Raw genomic sequence first — 19,507 nt, forward strand, 5'->3', positions numbered from 1 at the left:
CAGACCAATGACGTTCTTCACATTTTCTGCGTTCAAATAGTCCGCCCAAAATAATCACGTCTGATTGGCTGCTTCCTCACGTGCTCGTTGCGACTGCTTGTTTCTTTCCTATTGGCTGTTTATTGTTTTGCGTGCAATGGCCACATATTTCACAGTCAAGCTGTTGTTTTTGTTAAATTTTGGCATATTAATGCGCCATATATCAGTAATATTTCACCAAGCAACAACACGAGGGTTCTAAACTTTAATTAATCCCCAAAATGACAGTATTACATATAAGATTTGACCTTAATAATAAAAAAGGTTGTTATAAGACATAACGTTTTTATGCCTATAGTGTTATTTTGCATGAGGAAATTTGCTAAACGTATCAAACGTCATGATAAATATATTCTCACATATATATATATATATATATATATATATATATATATATATATATATATATATACACACACACACACACACACACACACACACACACACACACACATACCATGTCCTATTCGTTTTAGCGTTAAAAATTTCGTTTTATGATTGTTATGATGATCGTATCCGTGATCCCCGGACTACAGACGGCCATGTAAATGCTGCATCCGCCAGAGAAAGTAGTTCCATCTCCGCCATATATACACATGAATATGTAATCACTAAATTCCACACATAATATATGTAATTTGATTACTGTATTATTATCACAGCTCATATTGAGACATGACTCTTTTTACTGAATGTCAATGTTCTTTATTTTCCAGTGTTTATCATTTTTTATTGTGAATAAAATATACGCAGTAAAAGTGGGCGGGACGTTTTCTTTCTTTTTCAGTCCCCCTCCTCGGAAGTATAGACGCGTTTGTCTATATTCCGTTCGTTTTCTTTTATAATATATGCATTAATCCCCTTAATTTCATTCTACACAATGGAGGCGAAGATGGAATTGTAGTCATGCCTCGATTCGACCTGATTTTGTATTTGATCTCAGTTTAATGGACCGGATGATCTCCGAGTCGGACTGCGTTTCCCACCGCCTTGCAGGGGAGGTAACGCCAAATGACCGTTTGTGTCGCTTTCTATTATCTAATATAAACAAAAAACAACACACTTATATACGTAAATATATATAAATATCATCATGACGACCGTTACAATTTATTTTTCTTTACGACTAAAACATATCGAAAACATATCGTTAGCAAAGCAAGTTAGCTTGATTAAATCCGAACGAAGCTGAAGAACACAGTAAAAATCCGGATTTTTATATATTTTAGCGTTAGCTACATGCTAACGCCAGTTTAGCTCGTTACCTTACGATATCGCTCTCTTGTGTGATATTTGACCTTGTCCTGTCGCCTAAAATATAACAATAATAAGTATTTCGTCGTCTATAAGTATAAGTTTGATGTTATTTCTGACACATATAAGCATCGTACAGCTCTATAGTCGATAAGGATTCATGAAAACAAGCTTTCCGTTTAATGAGACACTTCAATAACATTGTGGCACTTTAAATTGTGCTCCATGGAAACTTTTGTCGAAGGTTTAGTGCATAGATTACTGAAGTGTAGACCAGAGTGTACTGAAATACTGATTACAATTCTACAGTGATGAACACACACACACACACACGTGTGTGTGTGTGTGTGTGTGTGTATATATATATATATATATATATATATATATATATTGTGTGTATGTATGTATGTATGTATGTATGTATGTATGTATGTGTGTGTGTATATATACACTGGTGTAGTCTACGTGATACGCAGGTATACGCCGTATACCCACTAGGAAAGGCCAAGGATTTCCGTATACCCACTTAAAAAGCGTGAGGATACGTAACAATATCGTTTTGTGACAGAACTTTCATTCATAAATTCACCCCGTCTGTGTTGCGAACGAATCACTAACGTTTTTGGATTATTGGGGTTTCCGTGGCCTGTGACCTGATCTGAAGTCACCTACCAAGGAGGAAAATCAGTTGCTTGGCGGTGTTTTTTGGCGCAAATTTGAAATTAACTAACTAATGTAAAAGAAGATATGAAACGAAAGCAGACTCAAACTACACTCTTTGTGTTTTCGGAAGCCTGCGCCTAAAGCTACAGCAGCGTCGGGTGACATTTCACCCACAACCCGAGTACAAATGTATTTGGAAAGCTTTGTAAACTACCAGTTCATTCAGTTCATAATATTCTGCAATGAAAGAGTGTTGGTGATAAAACTGAACAAATGTTTATTGTTCACTCTTAAATGTACATTGAAAATTGACAGCTGATAAAACCTGTGCTCCAGGTCCCATTTTCATATAACATTTAAGGCTAAATGTAGCTCTTAAAGGTTCACCCAAAAATGAAAATTGTGTTATTTCCTCACCCTCAATTTGTTCCAAAACTGTATGAGTTTCTTTCTTCTTTTTAACACAAAAGGTGATATTTTGAAAAATGTTGGTAAATCAGACAGTTGGCAGCACCCATTTACTTTCATAGTCTATTTTTTCCTGTCTTTTTACTGACCTTTTACTGTCTGATTACTTTAAGCCTTAAATGTTATATGAATATGGGACCTGGAGCACAGGATTTATCAGCTGACTGTCTTTTGTTGCTTACAATAAATTGGAATGTTGATAACACATAAGCAGTCTTTAATAATGCTCTCAATTACATGTAGATGCATATTTTATGCATTAGTGAGTGTGGTGGTGCCTATGCGGTGTCGCTCTAGGATGGGTGCGTATGAGGCTGGGAGGGGGGAAAAAAATCACAGTATACTCACTACAAAAAACTACACTACACCACTGTGTGTGTGTGTGTGTATATATGTATGTATGTGTGTGTGTATGTATATATATATATATATAACACTAAGAAGATTTACATTTTGTGAGAGAAAATGTCACTGATAAACCACTAGGAAGAAACCTTGGACATCCAGATAGTTAAGAAGTAATGCTTTATTGTTGTTCTATCAAACATTGACTGTGTATTGATTGGATGTTTATTATGACCGTACTGTGAATAGCAGACCTGGAATACAGAACCGTCTTTATGACTGCAGCAGTTCTTACAAGTCTACAGTATACACATGGATTGTTATTAGTCAAGTCAAATCAAGAAGCTTTTATTGTCATTTCAACCATATATAGCTGTTGCAGTACACAGTGAAATGAGAACATTTCTCCAGGATTTTGGTGCTACATAAAACAAAGACAGGGCTATAAGGACTTGGTAAGTTAGTCCTAGGTACATAAAGTACATTTTTGTAACCTGGTGTAAACAGTGCAGGACAGGACAAACAAGACAGTGCAAAACAAAAGACAGTGCAGATGAAAAGTAACAAGACAATACAAAAAAGACAATACACAAAAGACAATAAACAGAAACAGGGCCGACCAGTGTAAATACTGTAAGTTCAGACAATATTGCATGCAGTAATACTAGAATGAACACAGTTTCTTAGCAGCAGGTCCCTGATATAATGTATAGGATTGTGCAAAAACAGCAAACAACTGAGATATTGTACATTATGTGCAAAATGACAGAAATGATTAGACAGTGTGTGCAAAGTAAAGTTATCCACTGAAGTAAGGATTGGATTTGGGTACAAACTGTTTTTGGGTCCAAAATTTCATCTTTAGGATTTGCAGTGTGGTACCATCCACAGCTATCAGGATGCAGGGTTATAAGGTCATGTTTCTGGTCTTGTATTGTCTTCTTAACACTAGCTCTTTTTATGTTTATTCCAGGTTGCTGTATCCAGTGGGGAGGTAGGCTTTTCCTGGGTTCGTGATGAAGTTTGCCGAACCCACGGAAGGCCAGAAGCTGTCTTTTCTTCTGGAAAAGGCTGCTTCTAGGGAAGCCGAGCTGTGGAGGAGCTATGTGCCTAAGAAACCAGCCAACCAGGTAAACTGATGTAGTTTAGTCAAGTGTTGTTGTTTTTTTGTCATGCTCTTAAATAGCTTTTATTCACAGGGACAAATTCTTCCAGGGAAAATACACACGAGTCCAGGACAAGAAATAAACAGGACGCTAAAACCCAGAGCATTGACTGTAAATTATTTGGTCATGTAGCACCAATACATTTTGCATGTATACACGGCAGAAGATACATTTATAGGCTGTATGTCTGGGATTGCTCTTTTGTGCTGTATCTACAATTATACCTCACACCCATGCTGTTTTTAATGCCCCCTTGTCACACGGACACCTTTATTTAATTCCATTTCTGTACCACTTTCATAATTGCATGGTGCAGGATTGTGTTAGTATTGCTGTAGTTTTGCTGTTCTAGGAATGCTGTTCATTGCTATTAAAATAGCAGGCATAGTGATCTGGTACAGTTTCCAGTTCAAAAACACAAACATGGCAGATAAATGTAAACAAGATCAATTCACTACACAGAAAAGTTAATATATATTTTATCTTTTTATAAGAGCAACACAATTAAGCAGACACACTAGTTTCTTTTGCACCAAGTCATGAAAATTCTCGCAGGCATGATGGCGAAATGCATCAAGACGAGATGTGTCCTGTGTGACATTAGCAATCAGATAGCAAAACGCTGCACACTTTCAATTAGGAATCTAGGGAAGTCCGTAAAGGTGGTTAAAAACGCTAATTAAACCAGGGAATGAAACTTCTACTCGGCAGGATACAGATATTTCCCCTGTCCAGCGTGACGAGGCCGTGCGGTGGCTCACTGACGTGCACTGGTGCTTGAAGCTTTATCCCGAAACCCTCGGTTTGGCTATCTCCATCCTCGACCGCTTCCTCTCCACCATAAAGGTATTCACTCTACTCACACTTTAAGCTGAAAGCTGTGAATGCACCTCTGGAGTAGGGATTTGGTTTAATGCTAAACTCCTTTTCCATCTAGACCCAAAAAAAGCACCAAAGTGCGTAATTACAAAAGGTCACAAAATATCATCATTTGGAAAAATGAAAGTTTGGAGGTTTTTAATATGAAGTGAGAAGTGATAAAAGAGTGTTGCCAAGTCATATGCGCATGTCACCTTTGAGCTGTGTGTGTGAGAGCGAGAGAGAGAGAGATAGAAAGAACATGTGCATGTGTGTGTGCCAGTGCGTGCATGTGGGCCGTGTGTGTGTCAGTGCTTGCCCATGTGTGTGCACACATGCCCGTGTGTGTATGCACTATATGTATATCAAGACTAAATTGAGCAGTTGAAGAGAACACGAGTTCAAATGAAATTGTATTTCTCTCTTATTTCACTGTTTCACTACCTGTCTCAGCATATCTCCATCAGTCTCACTGTGCTTATTTAGTCTTCCTTACTGTCCCACAGTCTAAATCTCCCACGCTCTTTCTGTTCCTCTCTGTCCTTATCCTTCATCCTGTCCCACGCTCTCACTCTCTCACTTTATTCAACCTCTGTATATGAAACTCTTTAATCCCTTCATATGTAACCTGTACAGTGGGCGGCTAATTAATAAGAAGGTGAAATAGAAATGGTGCCATAGATTGTCAGGAAATACAATTCACAATCATTTATAGGGAAGCGGTTGTGTAATAAATAAGCAGGACAGATGACATCATCTACAACCTGCTGACAGTTAACTAAACACTTCGTCATGGACAACGTGAGGAAACGTCTGAAGTGAGCAAAGAAATGCAGGACTTTTTGTTTTTTTGCCCTGAAATACAGTTTAAAAGCTGTAAGTTGACTAAAATCCTAAACATTACCAGTGAAAGTGTGCCTCACATTATGCTCACTCTATATGAACATGTGGTTTATGTGTATATCATTTGTGTGATGTGTGTTGTTTATGTTGGTGAATTGATGGTTCACACAGTGTCTCATTAGTGATGAATACTCGGCTAAGGAAACTCTTCAGGGTATTTCGGCTAATTGCAGCTTGTTGCAGCTCGTTTGTCTGTAGTTTATTTTTGTAGCACAAATAGTTTTTTTTTTAATTATTTGAAAGCAACAGGATTCATAGCAACATACCAATATAGCTTCACTTTTGTTTTAAAAGTGAAACATCTAAAAGTTATGCAAAGTCTGCTCCGTTTTGCTGGGCTACAAATGAATGATTAATATAGTACTAAATACCTAATTTATAATAAAAGTTAGAATGTAACGTCAGGGTTCTGGTGGAAATTAAACGCTTTCCTCAGGTGAGAGGAAGAGATTCATCTGGATGAGATGGCAACACACGCACACCTAGGGGCAATTTATCAGAGCCTGTTGACCTGTTGGTGGAGAAAACCAGGAGAAATCCATATGGACATCTAGGAGCTTTGAATAGAAAACACGCGCACACACGCTCAGGATAAGGCCCAGGATCCTCAGTCAGTAAATTGTTGCTGTCAAATTACAAAAAAGTAATCGTCCCAATTCACGTTGGTGTGTATGTAGGCTTTTGCAGTATGATTCTCTGCCTGTAGTTTCTTTAGAATGTCACAGTAGAATTCATTTCTTCGTATATACCATCTTTGGAGGTTGGGGTCAGAGTGCAGGGGCAGCTATAATACTGCACCACTACAGCAGAGCGGGTTAAGGGCCTTGCTTAAAGTGTCAGCTTTGCAGTGCTTGGGTTCGAGACCCAGACTTAACCACTTAAGCAGTTAGAAGAGAGTAGAGGAGGGTGATGTTAGCAGCTGTGCAGTCGGGAGCTGCTTGCTGGCAGCGGCAATCACACAACTTCTACCTTTTTTTTTTTTGAGTAAAATTTTCAGTGATGTTCACTGAAGTCAACTAGACAGAGAGACCGAGCGCCCTTGGATGATGTATTTTAGGGATATTAGGTATTGTGGCAGTATAATATCATGCACAGGCAATTAAAATTGGCATATAGCACATGCCTAGTATGATCTACTAATAATTAGTGTTGTTAATAATATAACTGATGAGGTATATTGTTCTTAGACAAGGTTACAAAATGTTTCTCTTGTTTTGCTTTGTGTTCCTGCGTGTCGTCAGAGGTTAAGAAAACACGCCGTCCATGGTGTTGCATGTGTCAGGGTTTCTCTGTGTTTCTTCATGCTGCTAAAGAAAGCAGGAAGTAGCATAAAGGAAGTAGACGCAGGTGTTGTGATGTGGTACGAGCCTTGGGACTTTTTTCAGCGTTGTGCATAGTTAAGTCTGTGTACACAGTCTGTGACCTTCAGTAACACAACACAGACTATTGGAAATGACGATGTAATGTAATAATTATTAACATCCCTCCCTCTCTCCCCATCTCTCTCTCTCTCTCTCTCTCTCTCTCTCTCTCTCCCTCTCCCTCTCTCAGGCTCGTCCCAAGTACCTGCGTTGCATTGCTATCACCTGTTTTTTCCTGGCAGCTAAGACAAGTGAAGAGGATGAGGTGAGTTCAATATCACAAAAAAGACTTGGCTGAAGTGTAAACGGTGACCTGTGGATAAAGGAAAGATCTTTATATTGGCAGGGGCTCTTTTTACTCGCTTTATGGTGGTGATATTTAAAACACACACGCACACGGCTCTGAAATGTGCAACACTCCCACGAGACGCTTTATCCTCGTCACTACGTGATGACACAGAACATTCCTTAGCTAAGTTTCCAGCAGGTGTGTAATCCTTACTCACCTTCTCCATCTCCGCCTCCCATTCACAAACCACCGCCTGACCACACCCCCACTTCAACAGTCATGTTACAGAGAAACTCTCTGCTCTCTGTTATGAAAACAGTCCCATGGCAGACTAACAAAAGCACCTTTTTTCGTAAGGTGTAAATCAATCACTATATAAATGATTAGCTATTTATTATTTATTACATAACAGCAGGTTTTTGTGTTGTCTTTATTGTCGACTTTACCTCATATAAGACCATGTGAATGAGTTGCTATAATAGAAACAATATTGTATTATACGTGTACGCTAGTAAGCGAGACAGCGACAGGCAATCGCTCATAAGTAAATCAACAAATCCAAAATATTACCTCGTATGATTCAGATCTCGTGGCACACGTATCTGACACTTAAATACCACGCTCACAGCTTTAGTTCCTACATGGAAATTAATCCTGTTTATGGCTTAATGTATATATATCTGCACATTTTCATTTGCTGATTCCATTATCTGTTTGTTAATTGTACATATTTTACACAAATTGTACCGGCTATATATATATGAGCATACTGCACATTTCACCTGTTGATTTCATTATGTTTGTTAATTGTACATATTGTACACACATATTGCACTAACTATATGTATGAGCAAATTGCACATTTTCACGTCAACTCATTATCTATATCTTTATCTGTATAACTGTATAACTGCAATTTCTGGAGTTTGTTCCTAAGAATTTCACTTACCAAGGCACATGTGCTGACAATAAAAGTGACTTGACTTGAAAAATGGAAGAAAAATGTAACAAATACAAAGCTTATAGCGGGAAGTAGCAGAAAGTGAACTTCCCTCGTTAATCATCCAACAAAGCCAAGCACATGACAAGCAAATCAAAATAACTAATGTTTACACTGATTAGTTTATTATTTAGTGTTGTAACAGACAGCGTTAAATATCTAGAGCTATTTCTCATCGAAAGCCTGGAGAATGCCCACAAGACCTTGCATGAACCTTGTCTTAGAGCAAGCACAATACGATACATTTCAGCTTTGCCTTACAGCCAGCACTACTGTTACTCATTGTCGCTTAACATTTTCTCAAAGCAGCTTCACAGAAGCATAGAAACAGAATAAAAAGTTAAAGTTTAAAATTAATTTATCATTTAACCCTAAAATCTATCGCTAACATCTATCGATATGAGGAAGAAACCTTGAGAGACACCGGACTCAAAAGGGAACCCATCCTCATTTGGGTGACACTGGACTGTAAATAATGTAAATAATGTTCTGTCAGAACTACTGCTATAGAAAATGTATTATAATAATACCTTGTAGAAATATGTTTAAACAGCACATTTTCTGTATAATTTAGTGTAATACCTATAGTTGGTTCAACTCTCTTTGTGTGCGTCTGTGTATGCAGCGTATCCCTGCACTTAGAGAGCTGATCAACAGCAGTGCTTGTGGATGTACTCCTTCAGAGGTGTTGAGGATGGAGAGGATCATTCTGGATAAACTCAGCTGGAACCTGCATGCAGCCACTCCACTTGAATTCCTGCACATTGTGAGTGTCTCCTAAATACATCCAAGGTTACTGCAAAATGGCAGTAAATGTCTACTTTAAATTGCACGCACACTCAATGATCACTTTAGTAGGAACATTAATAGCAGGGCAAGGTGTAAAATTATGCAGAAAGAGGTGAAGAACCTCAGTTAAAGTACACATCAGACATCAGAATGTGAAACAATGAGATCTCTGTGACTTCAACTGTGACATGGTTGTTGCTGCCAGAAAGGCTTGTTTGAATATTTTAGAAACTGCTGATCTGGGATTTCCACACACAAAAGTGCAAAGTTTTAAAAAAAAACACAAAAAAACAACTCCACATCAGTTTCGACTTCTGTCAGCCAAGAACAGGAATCTGAGGCTATCATGAACACAGACTCACCCAAACTGGACAGTTATAGATTATAAATAAATAAATAAATCACCTGGTTTTTTCCCCAGTCTTCAGCTGTCCAGTTTGGCCGAGTCTGTGCCCATGATAGCCTCAGATTCCTGTTCTTGGCTGACAGGAAGTAGAACCTGACGAACCTGTGTGAAACATCTCTTCAAGGTTTGATGTGCTTTTCTGCTCACTTGGATTGTAAATATATAATTGAGTTGACCTGTCTGTTTATGGGAGAGTTTGGAAGAGAATGACCAATGTGTGTTGAGTATGAAAATCTCAGGAGATCAGCAGTTTCTGAAATAATCAAACCAGCCCTTCTGGCACCAACAACCATGCCACGGTTAAAGTCACAGAAATCTCAGGGATATGTTTTCTGCCATTCTGGTGTTTGATGTGAACGATAACTGAAGCTCTTTACCCGTGTCTGCGGGGTTGTATGCATTGTGCTGCCGCATGATTGGTTGATTAATAACTGCATAAATGTGCATGTGGTTGAAGAGTTTAGTTTTGCTATTAAAGCGTGCACCAAGATTAGTTTTGCTATTAGATAATAATGCACCATTTAAAACACATATATTTGAGAAATCTGTGTATGAAAAAAATACCCTGCTTATAATGTTTCCTTTATTTTCTTTTGGAACATTGCCACTTCATTTAACTCTAATAAGGGCCACTGGGGGGCAGAAGAGAGCTTGTGTATAGGTATGCGGACTATCCGGGTTGTGTGGCTGTTACCACACCTGTTTATCTGTAGGTGAACATGTCTCTCATCACAAGACTGATTTTTCTGATTATTTCTATCGTTCTGTGTCTCTCTCTAGTTCCACGCAATGGTGTTCAGCTGCAAGGCTGTGAGTTCGGGCGTGTTATTGGGTCTGAATCGATCACAGCACCTTGCCCTGCTCACTCAGGAGCTGTTGCACTGCCTTTCCCATAGTGCACTGCTGCAGGAGCGTGGCTCCATGTTGGCCCTCGCTCTCGTCACGCTGCAGCTGGAAAAGCTCTGTCCTGATTGGCTCGCTCTTGCTGCCGACCTGCTGCGCAAAGTTCAGGTGAAATTACATACATGCACATCTCAATGCTTCTACTGGAGAAAACTTGGAACTTTTGTTTATTTTTTTAATTTTGGAAAGATGTAAAAAGACATATTTTAGGCTTTATTAAGGAAGTACATCCATTTAAAGCTTTAATACCTATAATTATCTGAAATTTCAATATGTGTGGCCACTTTATTAGGAACAATTCATGCAATTACCCAATCAACTAATCATGTGGCAGCAGTGCATAAAGTGATCACAACAAACATCAGAATAAGGGAAAATGTGATGTTGTTGAATAAATGTTTTCTGGTTGGTGGTCTGGAAGAGTGAAGCAAACAAAAAACATCCACTGACTGGCAGTTCTCAACAGAAAACTGGGCCAGACTTGTTTACGCCGACACGAAGTGACTCTTAAAACCACTTTAGAGCTGTGGTGAATAGAAAAGACTGACAAACATTGAATTTGATGAGTTACACCAGCAGAAATCAACACTAGGTTCCGCTTCTGTCAGCCATGAACATGTATATAAGGCTACACTGGGCAGGTATTCCCAAAAATTGATCAGATGAAATGTTTAGAACTGCATGAATCCATGTACCCAAACTGCCTTAGGGCAACAGTTTAGGCTGTTGCTGATGCTGCTATAGTAATGGTGCAGGAATATAGATATATTTTTTAATGCCCTTAATACCGATCAAACATTGTCTGAATGCCCCAGGCTGAGTTGTGTTGCTGAGCAAATGCATCTCTTTATGGCCACGTGGATACTTTCATACACCATCTCAGACTAGTACCATGTGTACATCGGTGGCCTTTTGGATATGGTAGGTTCACTCATGAATGTGCAGCTAACAAACCTGTTTTGATGCAATCTTACTAACATGGACCAATGTCTGAGTGGAATGTTTTGTGTAATTCATGCTGGGGATTTTGTTTGTGTAAACTGCACTGATAGCAGAGAGGGTTATTATGCAGTATTAGTATGGTGCTCCTAATAATGTGGACAGTAAGTGTGTATTGCATAATATTATCAGAGGTAATATCTTCTTTATCTTTTCATATTGCATTGCCTGAGATTTATATTTATTCTTTTTGTCTCAGATTGACAGCTCCAAGCTGATCGGCTGCCGAGAGCTAGTGGCACGCTGTCTCTCCACACACACGGCATCCCTGCCTCCCAACACTGTGTACGTCTGCCACCCACTGCAAACCCCCCACGACCCTTGTGCGACCATTCACCCCATTCTACCTACTCTGCCACTGCGCAGGAAGCTCTCGTCCAAGCGCAAGGTGGAGCAGATGGATGTGGACGAATACTTTGATGGCATCAAGCGTCTCTACAATGAGGAGGAGCCAGGAGGAGGGAGTGGGTCTACTACAGGGTACATGTCCATAGAGGGTGATTCCTCGCCATGTCCTGCCCTTCAGCCTGTCACCGTATCCTAGCAACGCGCTTGGGGTTGAAATGGGGCCAGACCGCAGTTACGACAGCATCCCGTATTCTTCAGAGCAGAACAGAGCTAAAACACACACATGAAATATTCTGCAGTTCTTTCATAACTATCTCTCTGTCAGGTCTAATCACAAGTTCATAAAATGTGGAAAAAATACTCCCAAGCCCACTCATACAAAAACACCTGTCTTTGTCTATCACTAGCGTATGTCTCGCATATATCTGTGAATAATTTAGATCTAACTTTATCTGTATTTATCTGTTTTCCCCTGCACGCTGTATCTGAGTGCTGTTTAAATCTTTTTTATTTCTTGTCTGAGTGCATAACACCTGAATGTTAAATTTAATTAAAGATGATATTTTTAATGCCATGGCTTAAAAAGCTGGAATTAAGATAACATTTTGAGAATTTATTTTTTTAACTACACATTTCTTTCTTTCTCTCATTCTGTTGTTCTGTTTTGGCTGTTTTTTGTTGTTGTTTTTTTTTTTTCTTTTCATGTCTTGGCCATTTAGGTGTGTGTGAGAGGTTGAACATTAGAGGTTGATAATATCCCTATCACTTCTGTTAAAAGAGCATTAATGAAGAATTCATGTGAACACACCATCCAATCACATGTGGCACAAGAGACAAAAGTTTTAGTGTTCGTTTTAAAAGATAATGTATCTGTAGGTACACTTTAACAAAAAATGTTGAAAAAAATTTACAAAACCTGTTGAAATGGCAAAAAAAGCTTTAGACTATTACCATTCTGTTTTCTCTGATAATCTTTTATCTCTGGCTCTGTCCTTCTCTGAAGAAAGAAGGGATGCCCACACTGCTGAAACATCACCATAAAGGTTCAAATAAATGGAAACTGTAACACACTTGAGAGAATGGAGTTTTTCTTTGTGTGATTTCTAACTCTATAGTCAACTATCCACCTGGTAAAGTGGGTTAACTGTTTCATTTTTGTAATTTGTGGCTCTGCTCATATTCACCTAACAATTTACATCACTCACAGTTCAACGTCACACACAGTTTTTTTATTTAAAAAAACCCTGCCTAACATTTTGTAGGTTGCTCTTGTGCTGCCAAAACTGTTCTGACCTTTTCGAGGCTTGGACTCCACAGGACCTCTGAAGGTGTGCTGTGGTATCTGGCACAAAAAGATTAGCAGAAGATCCTTTAAGCCTCATGGAGGGGGCCTCCATAGATTGGAATTGTTTGTCCAGCACATCCCACAGACGTTCAATCAGATTGAGGTCTGGGGAAGTCAAAACCTTTTCACCCAGGTCCCTCAAGCCATTCTAAGCCATTTTTGCAGCACTCAGCTATTGCTGATGGAATTATTTTCATTTGGAATTGTGTTAATCCTTGTTAAAGGGTGTTTGATGAGGGGGTAATGCTACAAGTGTAATGAATCCAGCTCTGCCTCTGTGAAGATGAAGTCATCATCATCTTCATCTTTTGTTTAATGTGCAGCTGAACATGAGGACTTGTTCACTGTCAAAAGTCCCAGATCTCTGGCAGCCTAAAGCATCATTTCTTGAATCCTTTTTTACATCCCATTTGTGGATACAGCCATCACATTTTGAAGTATGGATGTGTCACATGCTAGGGTTGCTTCACTGACTTCTAGTTTGAAGCTCTAGAAAGGCCCTGAATGTGTAATCAAGCTGCATTTGATCACATCAGAGAGCATTTCCACTGTTTTGGGTCTTCTTGGGGCATTCCACAAAGTACATTATGCTGTTGCTGAGTTATTAAGCCATGACAGATAAAAACTGTCTATCGTTGCTTTTTTGACATCTGCTGAAGTCACTATTCTGTCTATGAGCTGGCATGAGTTGGCAAAATAATCCCTGTGTCATTTTCCACAGAGTCTGAGGAGTCTTTCAGTGTACGTTACTCACCTGCAGTGGATCAATTAGCCTATTAGCTGATGTTGTGATCGGCCTGGGCAAGTTCTTGACAAAGGATATCAAGGCTAAATACATTGTTTTTAGACATCTAGACATCACAGAAAGTATTTTTAGTATTTTAAACTACAAAAAAAAAACGCTAAAGTATTTTTTATAATCACCATCAAATAGAAATGAAAAAAATTATATTTGTATTTGGAATGCATGTATTAAATACTGCTGATCCCTGTCTGAGGTGCCATATAGCTTTTCTGTCAGCTCAAACCAGTCTGTCCATTCTCCAAAGCATTTCTGTCCCCAAAAAAGCTGCTTAATGCATGTTTTTTTCTCAAAAACTACTCAAGCAGCCTGTCATTGATTTTGCATTTGGTAAATACATATTTTCTAAACCTTGTTATTGTTTTGCTGGTCACACTGGAAAAAGGTAACCCCTGCTTCTTTATAGTAGAAGATGAAACATTTTCCTTCACATTTTGATAGTCAACACCTCGGGGTTTTCAGGAATATATCATGTGCTGGGAGTATTTTTATTTTATCAATGATGAGAATGAACAGAAAATGCTGAAACAAAAGCGTTTGACCTTGTTTCCATGAACTAGAAAACATTCCAGCAATATCGCATCACTTAATTGGGTACAAAGTAATCCAACTCACCCAGGTGTGCAGGTGGCGCTCAGAGCGTGCAGGTGGCGCTCAGAGCGTGCAGGTGGCGCTCAGAGCGTGCAGGTGGCGCTCAGAGCGTGCAGGTGGCGCTCAGAGCGTGCAGGTGGCGCTCAGAGCGTGCACGCGCACTGCGAGTGGGCAGGGTTTGTGTTCGAGCGGCAGAAACGTCTGACCGGTTTGGAACGTCGTGAACTTTGAAACTGATCGAAACCCACGAAAGAAAACGTCGGACGTTATCAAGCATGGCCACCGATTTCACACAGGAGTCGGTGCTGCGCTTTCTCTTGCGCAACGGAGGAAAGGTGCGGAACGGGGATCTGCTGACACACTTTAAAGAGTTTTTGCGAGAGCACGAGGACCGACTGCGGAACCGAGAGCTGTTTAAAAGGTACGTGAACGCCGTGGCCACGGTGAAGCAGGAGGATGGCGTGTCTTATGTCTTGTTAAGGAAACAGTACCGACCTCATCTCGGAGACGTCGCCGCCAGGGCGGACTCGTTAGGGAGTGCAAGTGATAAGAAACAGAAAGCAGCTGGAAGCAGTAAAGTAGAAGTTTGCGCTACTAAACCTAATCACAGTGAGGATTCTAATCAGAAAACTCAGCTCTCACAAGTTCGTTACAAGGACCAAATCTTGCCAGTTGCAGGGATTGTAAACAATAGCGGGAATCATATTGAGAGTGTTCATTTGGAGGATTTTCAAACCTCATCACATCAACCATGGGAACAAAGGGTGTCCTCAGTCCCCAGCAAAGACAAAATTATAAATACATGTACTTTGGGCATGTCTTCATTTACTATGGACTCAAAACGCTCAAGTGGGAGCAGCCAGAGCTTTGATAAGCCTTCAGAGGTAAAAGGAGTATCGGAGAAGGCGAATTCGAAACACAATGGTGTTCATGGTGCCAAACCTGAACAATTGCAAGAAGCAGATGGCTGCAACCAGAAGTCCCTTGTTCCTCTTCCAGATTATACACATTGTGAGGTGAGGGTGACCCCTCCGTCTAAGGACACTGGATACAAACAAACCCTGCCTAGCACTTTCCAGTCATTTGACAAGAATTGGTCCAGTGCTTGGCCTTTTCCCATCTCTCTCAGACAGTCACAGATTTCGTCTTCCAGTCCATGTTTAGTTGATGTCCCTAGTATTGCTAACTCCTTTGATGCGTATAGACAAGATGGCCTCAGCCAGAGCAATGAATGTCTGCTCAGGCCAGAATGTTACGGACAGGCCAAAAGTATTTGCATCCGTGAACCAGAGGATTATGGAGCAACAGCAGCAGCTCCAGTCAGTCCTAGTAACCAGACGAACAGTCTTCCTTTGGAAACACCCCACCCACTTGTGGCTTACAGCTACCCAAAGCCCAAATTCCTTCAAGGCCTGTCCTCCAGCCAAAACAACCTCCTCCAGCCTTCTTCAATTAACTCTAACTGGCATCAAGAGTATCAGGACAACTGGTCCAGTGATGATGCATTAAATTATCATGGTGTAGGTTTATCAGAAGGTGGGGAGCAGACTCAGTCTGGAACCCATCGTTTCCATGAGGTCAGGCTGCTATCACGGCTACATTGCCAAGAACGCCAACTCACACCCTGGCACCATTCAACAGGAAACCTTCTTGATGATAAACCACAAGCATCTCTTCCAAGTTCAGCACCCGATGAGAGCACTCACAACGGACCTGTTGCCCGGCGGCTCTCTCACCGACTGCGAAGCAGAATGTGTCGAAGTCTGGGAGCAGATCTGGACCAGGCCTTCAGGGAGGATGGTGACAAAGCCCGACTCAAACGACTGCAACGGATTACCTCTTTTCTTAATGCCTCCTCTAGCCAAACCCACAGCCCCCTGGACAGTGTCTCCCCTGCCAGCTCTGTTCGCAGTCTGGGCCAAGACCCATCATCTTTTGGCCACAGAAACACCCAGGTTCCCTTAGAGCCCCAAGAGCATGAGTGGTTTGTGAAAGCAGCTACAGGACTCTGGACTGATGTTTACTCTCTTTTCAGAGAGGATCCAAATCTGCTGGCCAAACGAGACTTTGTGTCAGGATATACTGTACTGCACTGGATAGCAAAGCATGGAGACCATCGGGTATTGAACACTCTGTGGTATGGTGTGCACAAAGCAGGGATGGCGCTGGATGTGGATGCCAGGAGCACATGCGGCTACACACCATTGCACCTGGCTGCTATTCACGGCCACAAAAATCTGCTGCGGCTCCTAGTGCTCAAATTCAAGGCTAATGTGGCTCTCAGGGACAACAGTGGTAAGAGGCCATGGCAGTATTTGAGAAAAAACATTGACCAAGATCTGTTGGAGATGCTTGGTGCTCCCCAGGCGATGATTGGGAGCAGTGCAGGGGTACAGTGGTCCTTAGATAGACCCCCAGTGGCACCTGTCAACAGATCAGCGGCTACAGTGAAGAGACACGCGTCACTCGCTGCTCTGTTCAAACACAAATCCCAACTTAGAGTTTCTGCCAGTGCAGATTCCCTGTAATAGAAACAAGGGCTTTAGTCTGTGTTCAGAAACTGTAACAATTTAGTATTTTCCCTGACCTTATACAGATGATTAAATTCACAGTGGGTTTTATAGCAGGGTGTTGAGTCTGATTCTGCAATATGTTTGTTTCTTAGGACTGAAGATTAATACCAACTACATTGAGTCTTAAGAGGTTACCTAGCAGGGTGGACGCTTTAAATACTTTGTTTTTTGATTTCATGATGAAAATACATGCACATTCTTCCTTTAGCTGAAAGCATAAATGTAAACTTTAAGCAGTTCACTTATTGTAACTTTAGCATGCAGTATTTAAAGTCTCACTTTGTAAGAAGGTTGTCGGTTTATCCTACACAATATATTAAAATATGTTTGGTGCTTTAAAAGTCATGTGTTCTCATGCTGTTCTTTGGAACAATGTAGTTTACAGTACCTAGCAAAATTTCCCTCACCATAGAACACTAATGAATTGAATCGCTGCCTATACTGTGTGCCATGGTGCTAGCGCCACTGGTCTACATTTTAAATTGAGTCACACACATCCTTATTGTTATCTATTATCAATCGTGTATCTAATTCTTTATTTCTACTCTAATAACATTTTGTTTAAAGTAGTGTAAAGCACAGTGTGTGTTCAAGTTGACCTTGATGGGGATTTGCTCCCTGACCTGTGCTTCTTAATCTAGAGAAAAATCCTGACAAAAAAAAAAAACACCCAGCTTTTGCCAAAGCGTCTCTCCTCTGCCCTTTCACTTTCCTCATTAAACTCCCAGGAATGTGATAAAGTACCTAGTCTGGAAAGTGAAGCTACAATACCCCCAACATCCTAACACTGTTCTTCATGCAGACCTTCGCTTTGTTTTCTGGTTTAGTAATGATCCTGACTTCATTTCAAAACAGTCTCCATAAAATAGCATTTGATTCTAAGTATGTTTGACTTTTATAAGCAAATCTAGTATTTTATGCAAATAAATAGAATAGCATTTGGGGATTTATTTTAGAAATAAGGCTTGCATTCTGAGATATATTTTATAAGACTAATCAATGTTAGCCTTCAGCTCTTTCTTTGTGTGGGTTTAATATTTTACCACCTGTCTCCTGGGTTGATTCTGGAGTACAGTGAATAAAAATTGAGGTCTTAAAGATTTTATTATTAGGAAAGAACATTCCATGTGGGTTGTTGCTGGGATTGATACCACAGCAACCTGCACTTGGGTATATTGTAGATTAAAGGTTTCTAGTTAAAGTCACTCATTCACACTCACTATCTCTCACCCTTTCTCCCTCTCTCCTCCCCTCTGTAGCGTAGTGGTATGTCGGTACATAGCAAATGAAAGGAATATTTGTTGAAGCTTGCCCAAATCAATATAGAGTTTACTGAAGCATGTTAACAAAATGCTTTGTGCTAATGCTCTTAAATAGGAAGGAACTTTTCAGCAATTGGTGGATCCTGCAATATTGAAAGCTTTTTAACGAAACAAAATGAATGTCTTTGTTTCAGACCTAGATATGTCTGCTTCTTACATGCAAAACATCTCTCCATGAGCTCTGGGGCGTGTGAAGTATTGGCACGCAAGTTCCAACATGCACAAATGTGTTTTGATATAAGCTGAAATTCACTGGTGCTGCAGTGTTACCCTGTGTGTTTTCCAATATTATTTATAATATAATATTATGCAACTCCATTATAGAAAAGACAAACTTGACTTTGACCTTTTGCTTCAGCATGGACTGTACTTCCTCATGATTTTTTCAGGAAGCAGATAACAGTTATAGCGGGTAACATAAACCTAAACTGTCCAGAAGAATTGGATTAGTATCTACTTACAAGCTGGATTTTGACATAAATGATCCAACTAAGCAACTAATCTGCTTTATTTATTTTTTCAATGGGATCAACTCCTTATACCTTTAAATGCCTTTCAGTCTAAAAGCTACATTTTAAATGTTTCAGGTCATCACCCTTAGCCAAAATAGCTCTACATTCCCTTTGCATTTGTCTTTTTTCATTGAATGTTCAGTTTGAGATTTAAACCAAATATTACTACAAGGACTTTTTTTTATATACTTGGTGCTTTATTAATGCCACATCTCTAATTGACACTTCAGTGTTTATGTTCTGGCTGAGCAGGTTTTTGAGCAAGTTTCATTTATGCTGGCGTAATCAGGTTTCACAAAACCTTGCTTCACTTGGCATGAACCATGTTGGCAAACATTTAGGCTGATTTGTATATACATGCTATAAGATTCATGTCAAAGGCAAGAAGCAAAAACAAAACCTTAAGCAGGACATTTATATTCAGTTGATTATTGGGGACATATATGACGCTTGCATCACTCACTGACCTTTGATTAAGATGAGACGGAATACGTCACACAGTATACAATGCTATGGTGTAGGTGAAGGAGTGCTTTTCTTTCTAATGCAGATGAACTGCAAACTCTACTGT

The 19,507-nt window shown here is 39.9% G+C and overlaps 2 protein-coding genes across 3 annotated transcripts; both read left to right on the forward strand.

Moving 5' to 3' along the window:
* Nucleotides 1–808: 808 nt before the first annotated feature.
* On the forward strand, nt 809–12,861 carry ccni (cyclin I). 2 transcript variants are annotated; one of them, XM_047805706.1, is made up of 7 exons: nt 809–1,040; nt 3,743–3,899; nt 4,647–4,781; nt 7,248–7,322; nt 8,972–9,112; nt 10,322–10,552; nt 11,643–12,861. In XM_047805706.1, exons 2-7 carry the CDS (start codon nt 3,786–3,788, stop codon nt 11,985–11,987), a joined length of 1,041 nt encoding a protein of 346 aa, XP_047661662.1. In that variant the 5' UTR covers nt 809–1,040; nt 3,743–3,785; the 3' UTR covers nt 11,988–12,861. The 2 variants fall into 2 exon arrangements, with proteins under 2 accessions (XP_047661662.1, XP_027008658.1); XM_027152857.2 differs by lacking the exon at nt 4,647–4,781.
* A 1,693-nt stretch (nt 12,862–14,554) lies between these two features.
* Nucleotides 14,555–17,447, forward strand: LOC125139860. Its single transcript, XM_047805705.1, has one exon. The coding sequence runs from the start codon at nt 14,805–14,807 to the stop codon at nt 17,055–17,057; it is 2,253 nt and encodes a 750-aa protein (XP_047661661.1). The 5' UTR covers nt 14,555–14,804; the 3' UTR covers nt 17,058–17,447.
* Nucleotides 17,448–19,507: the final 2,060 nt, after the last annotated feature.

The sequence above is a fragment of the Tachysurus fulvidraco genome, chromosome 21 (genome assembly GCF_022655615.1).
Source record: "Tachysurus fulvidraco isolate hzauxx_2018 chromosome 21, HZAU_PFXX_2.0, whole genome shotgun sequence".
Classification (NCBI taxonomy): Eukaryota; Metazoa; Chordata; class Actinopteri; order Siluriformes; family Bagridae; genus Tachysurus; species Tachysurus fulvidraco.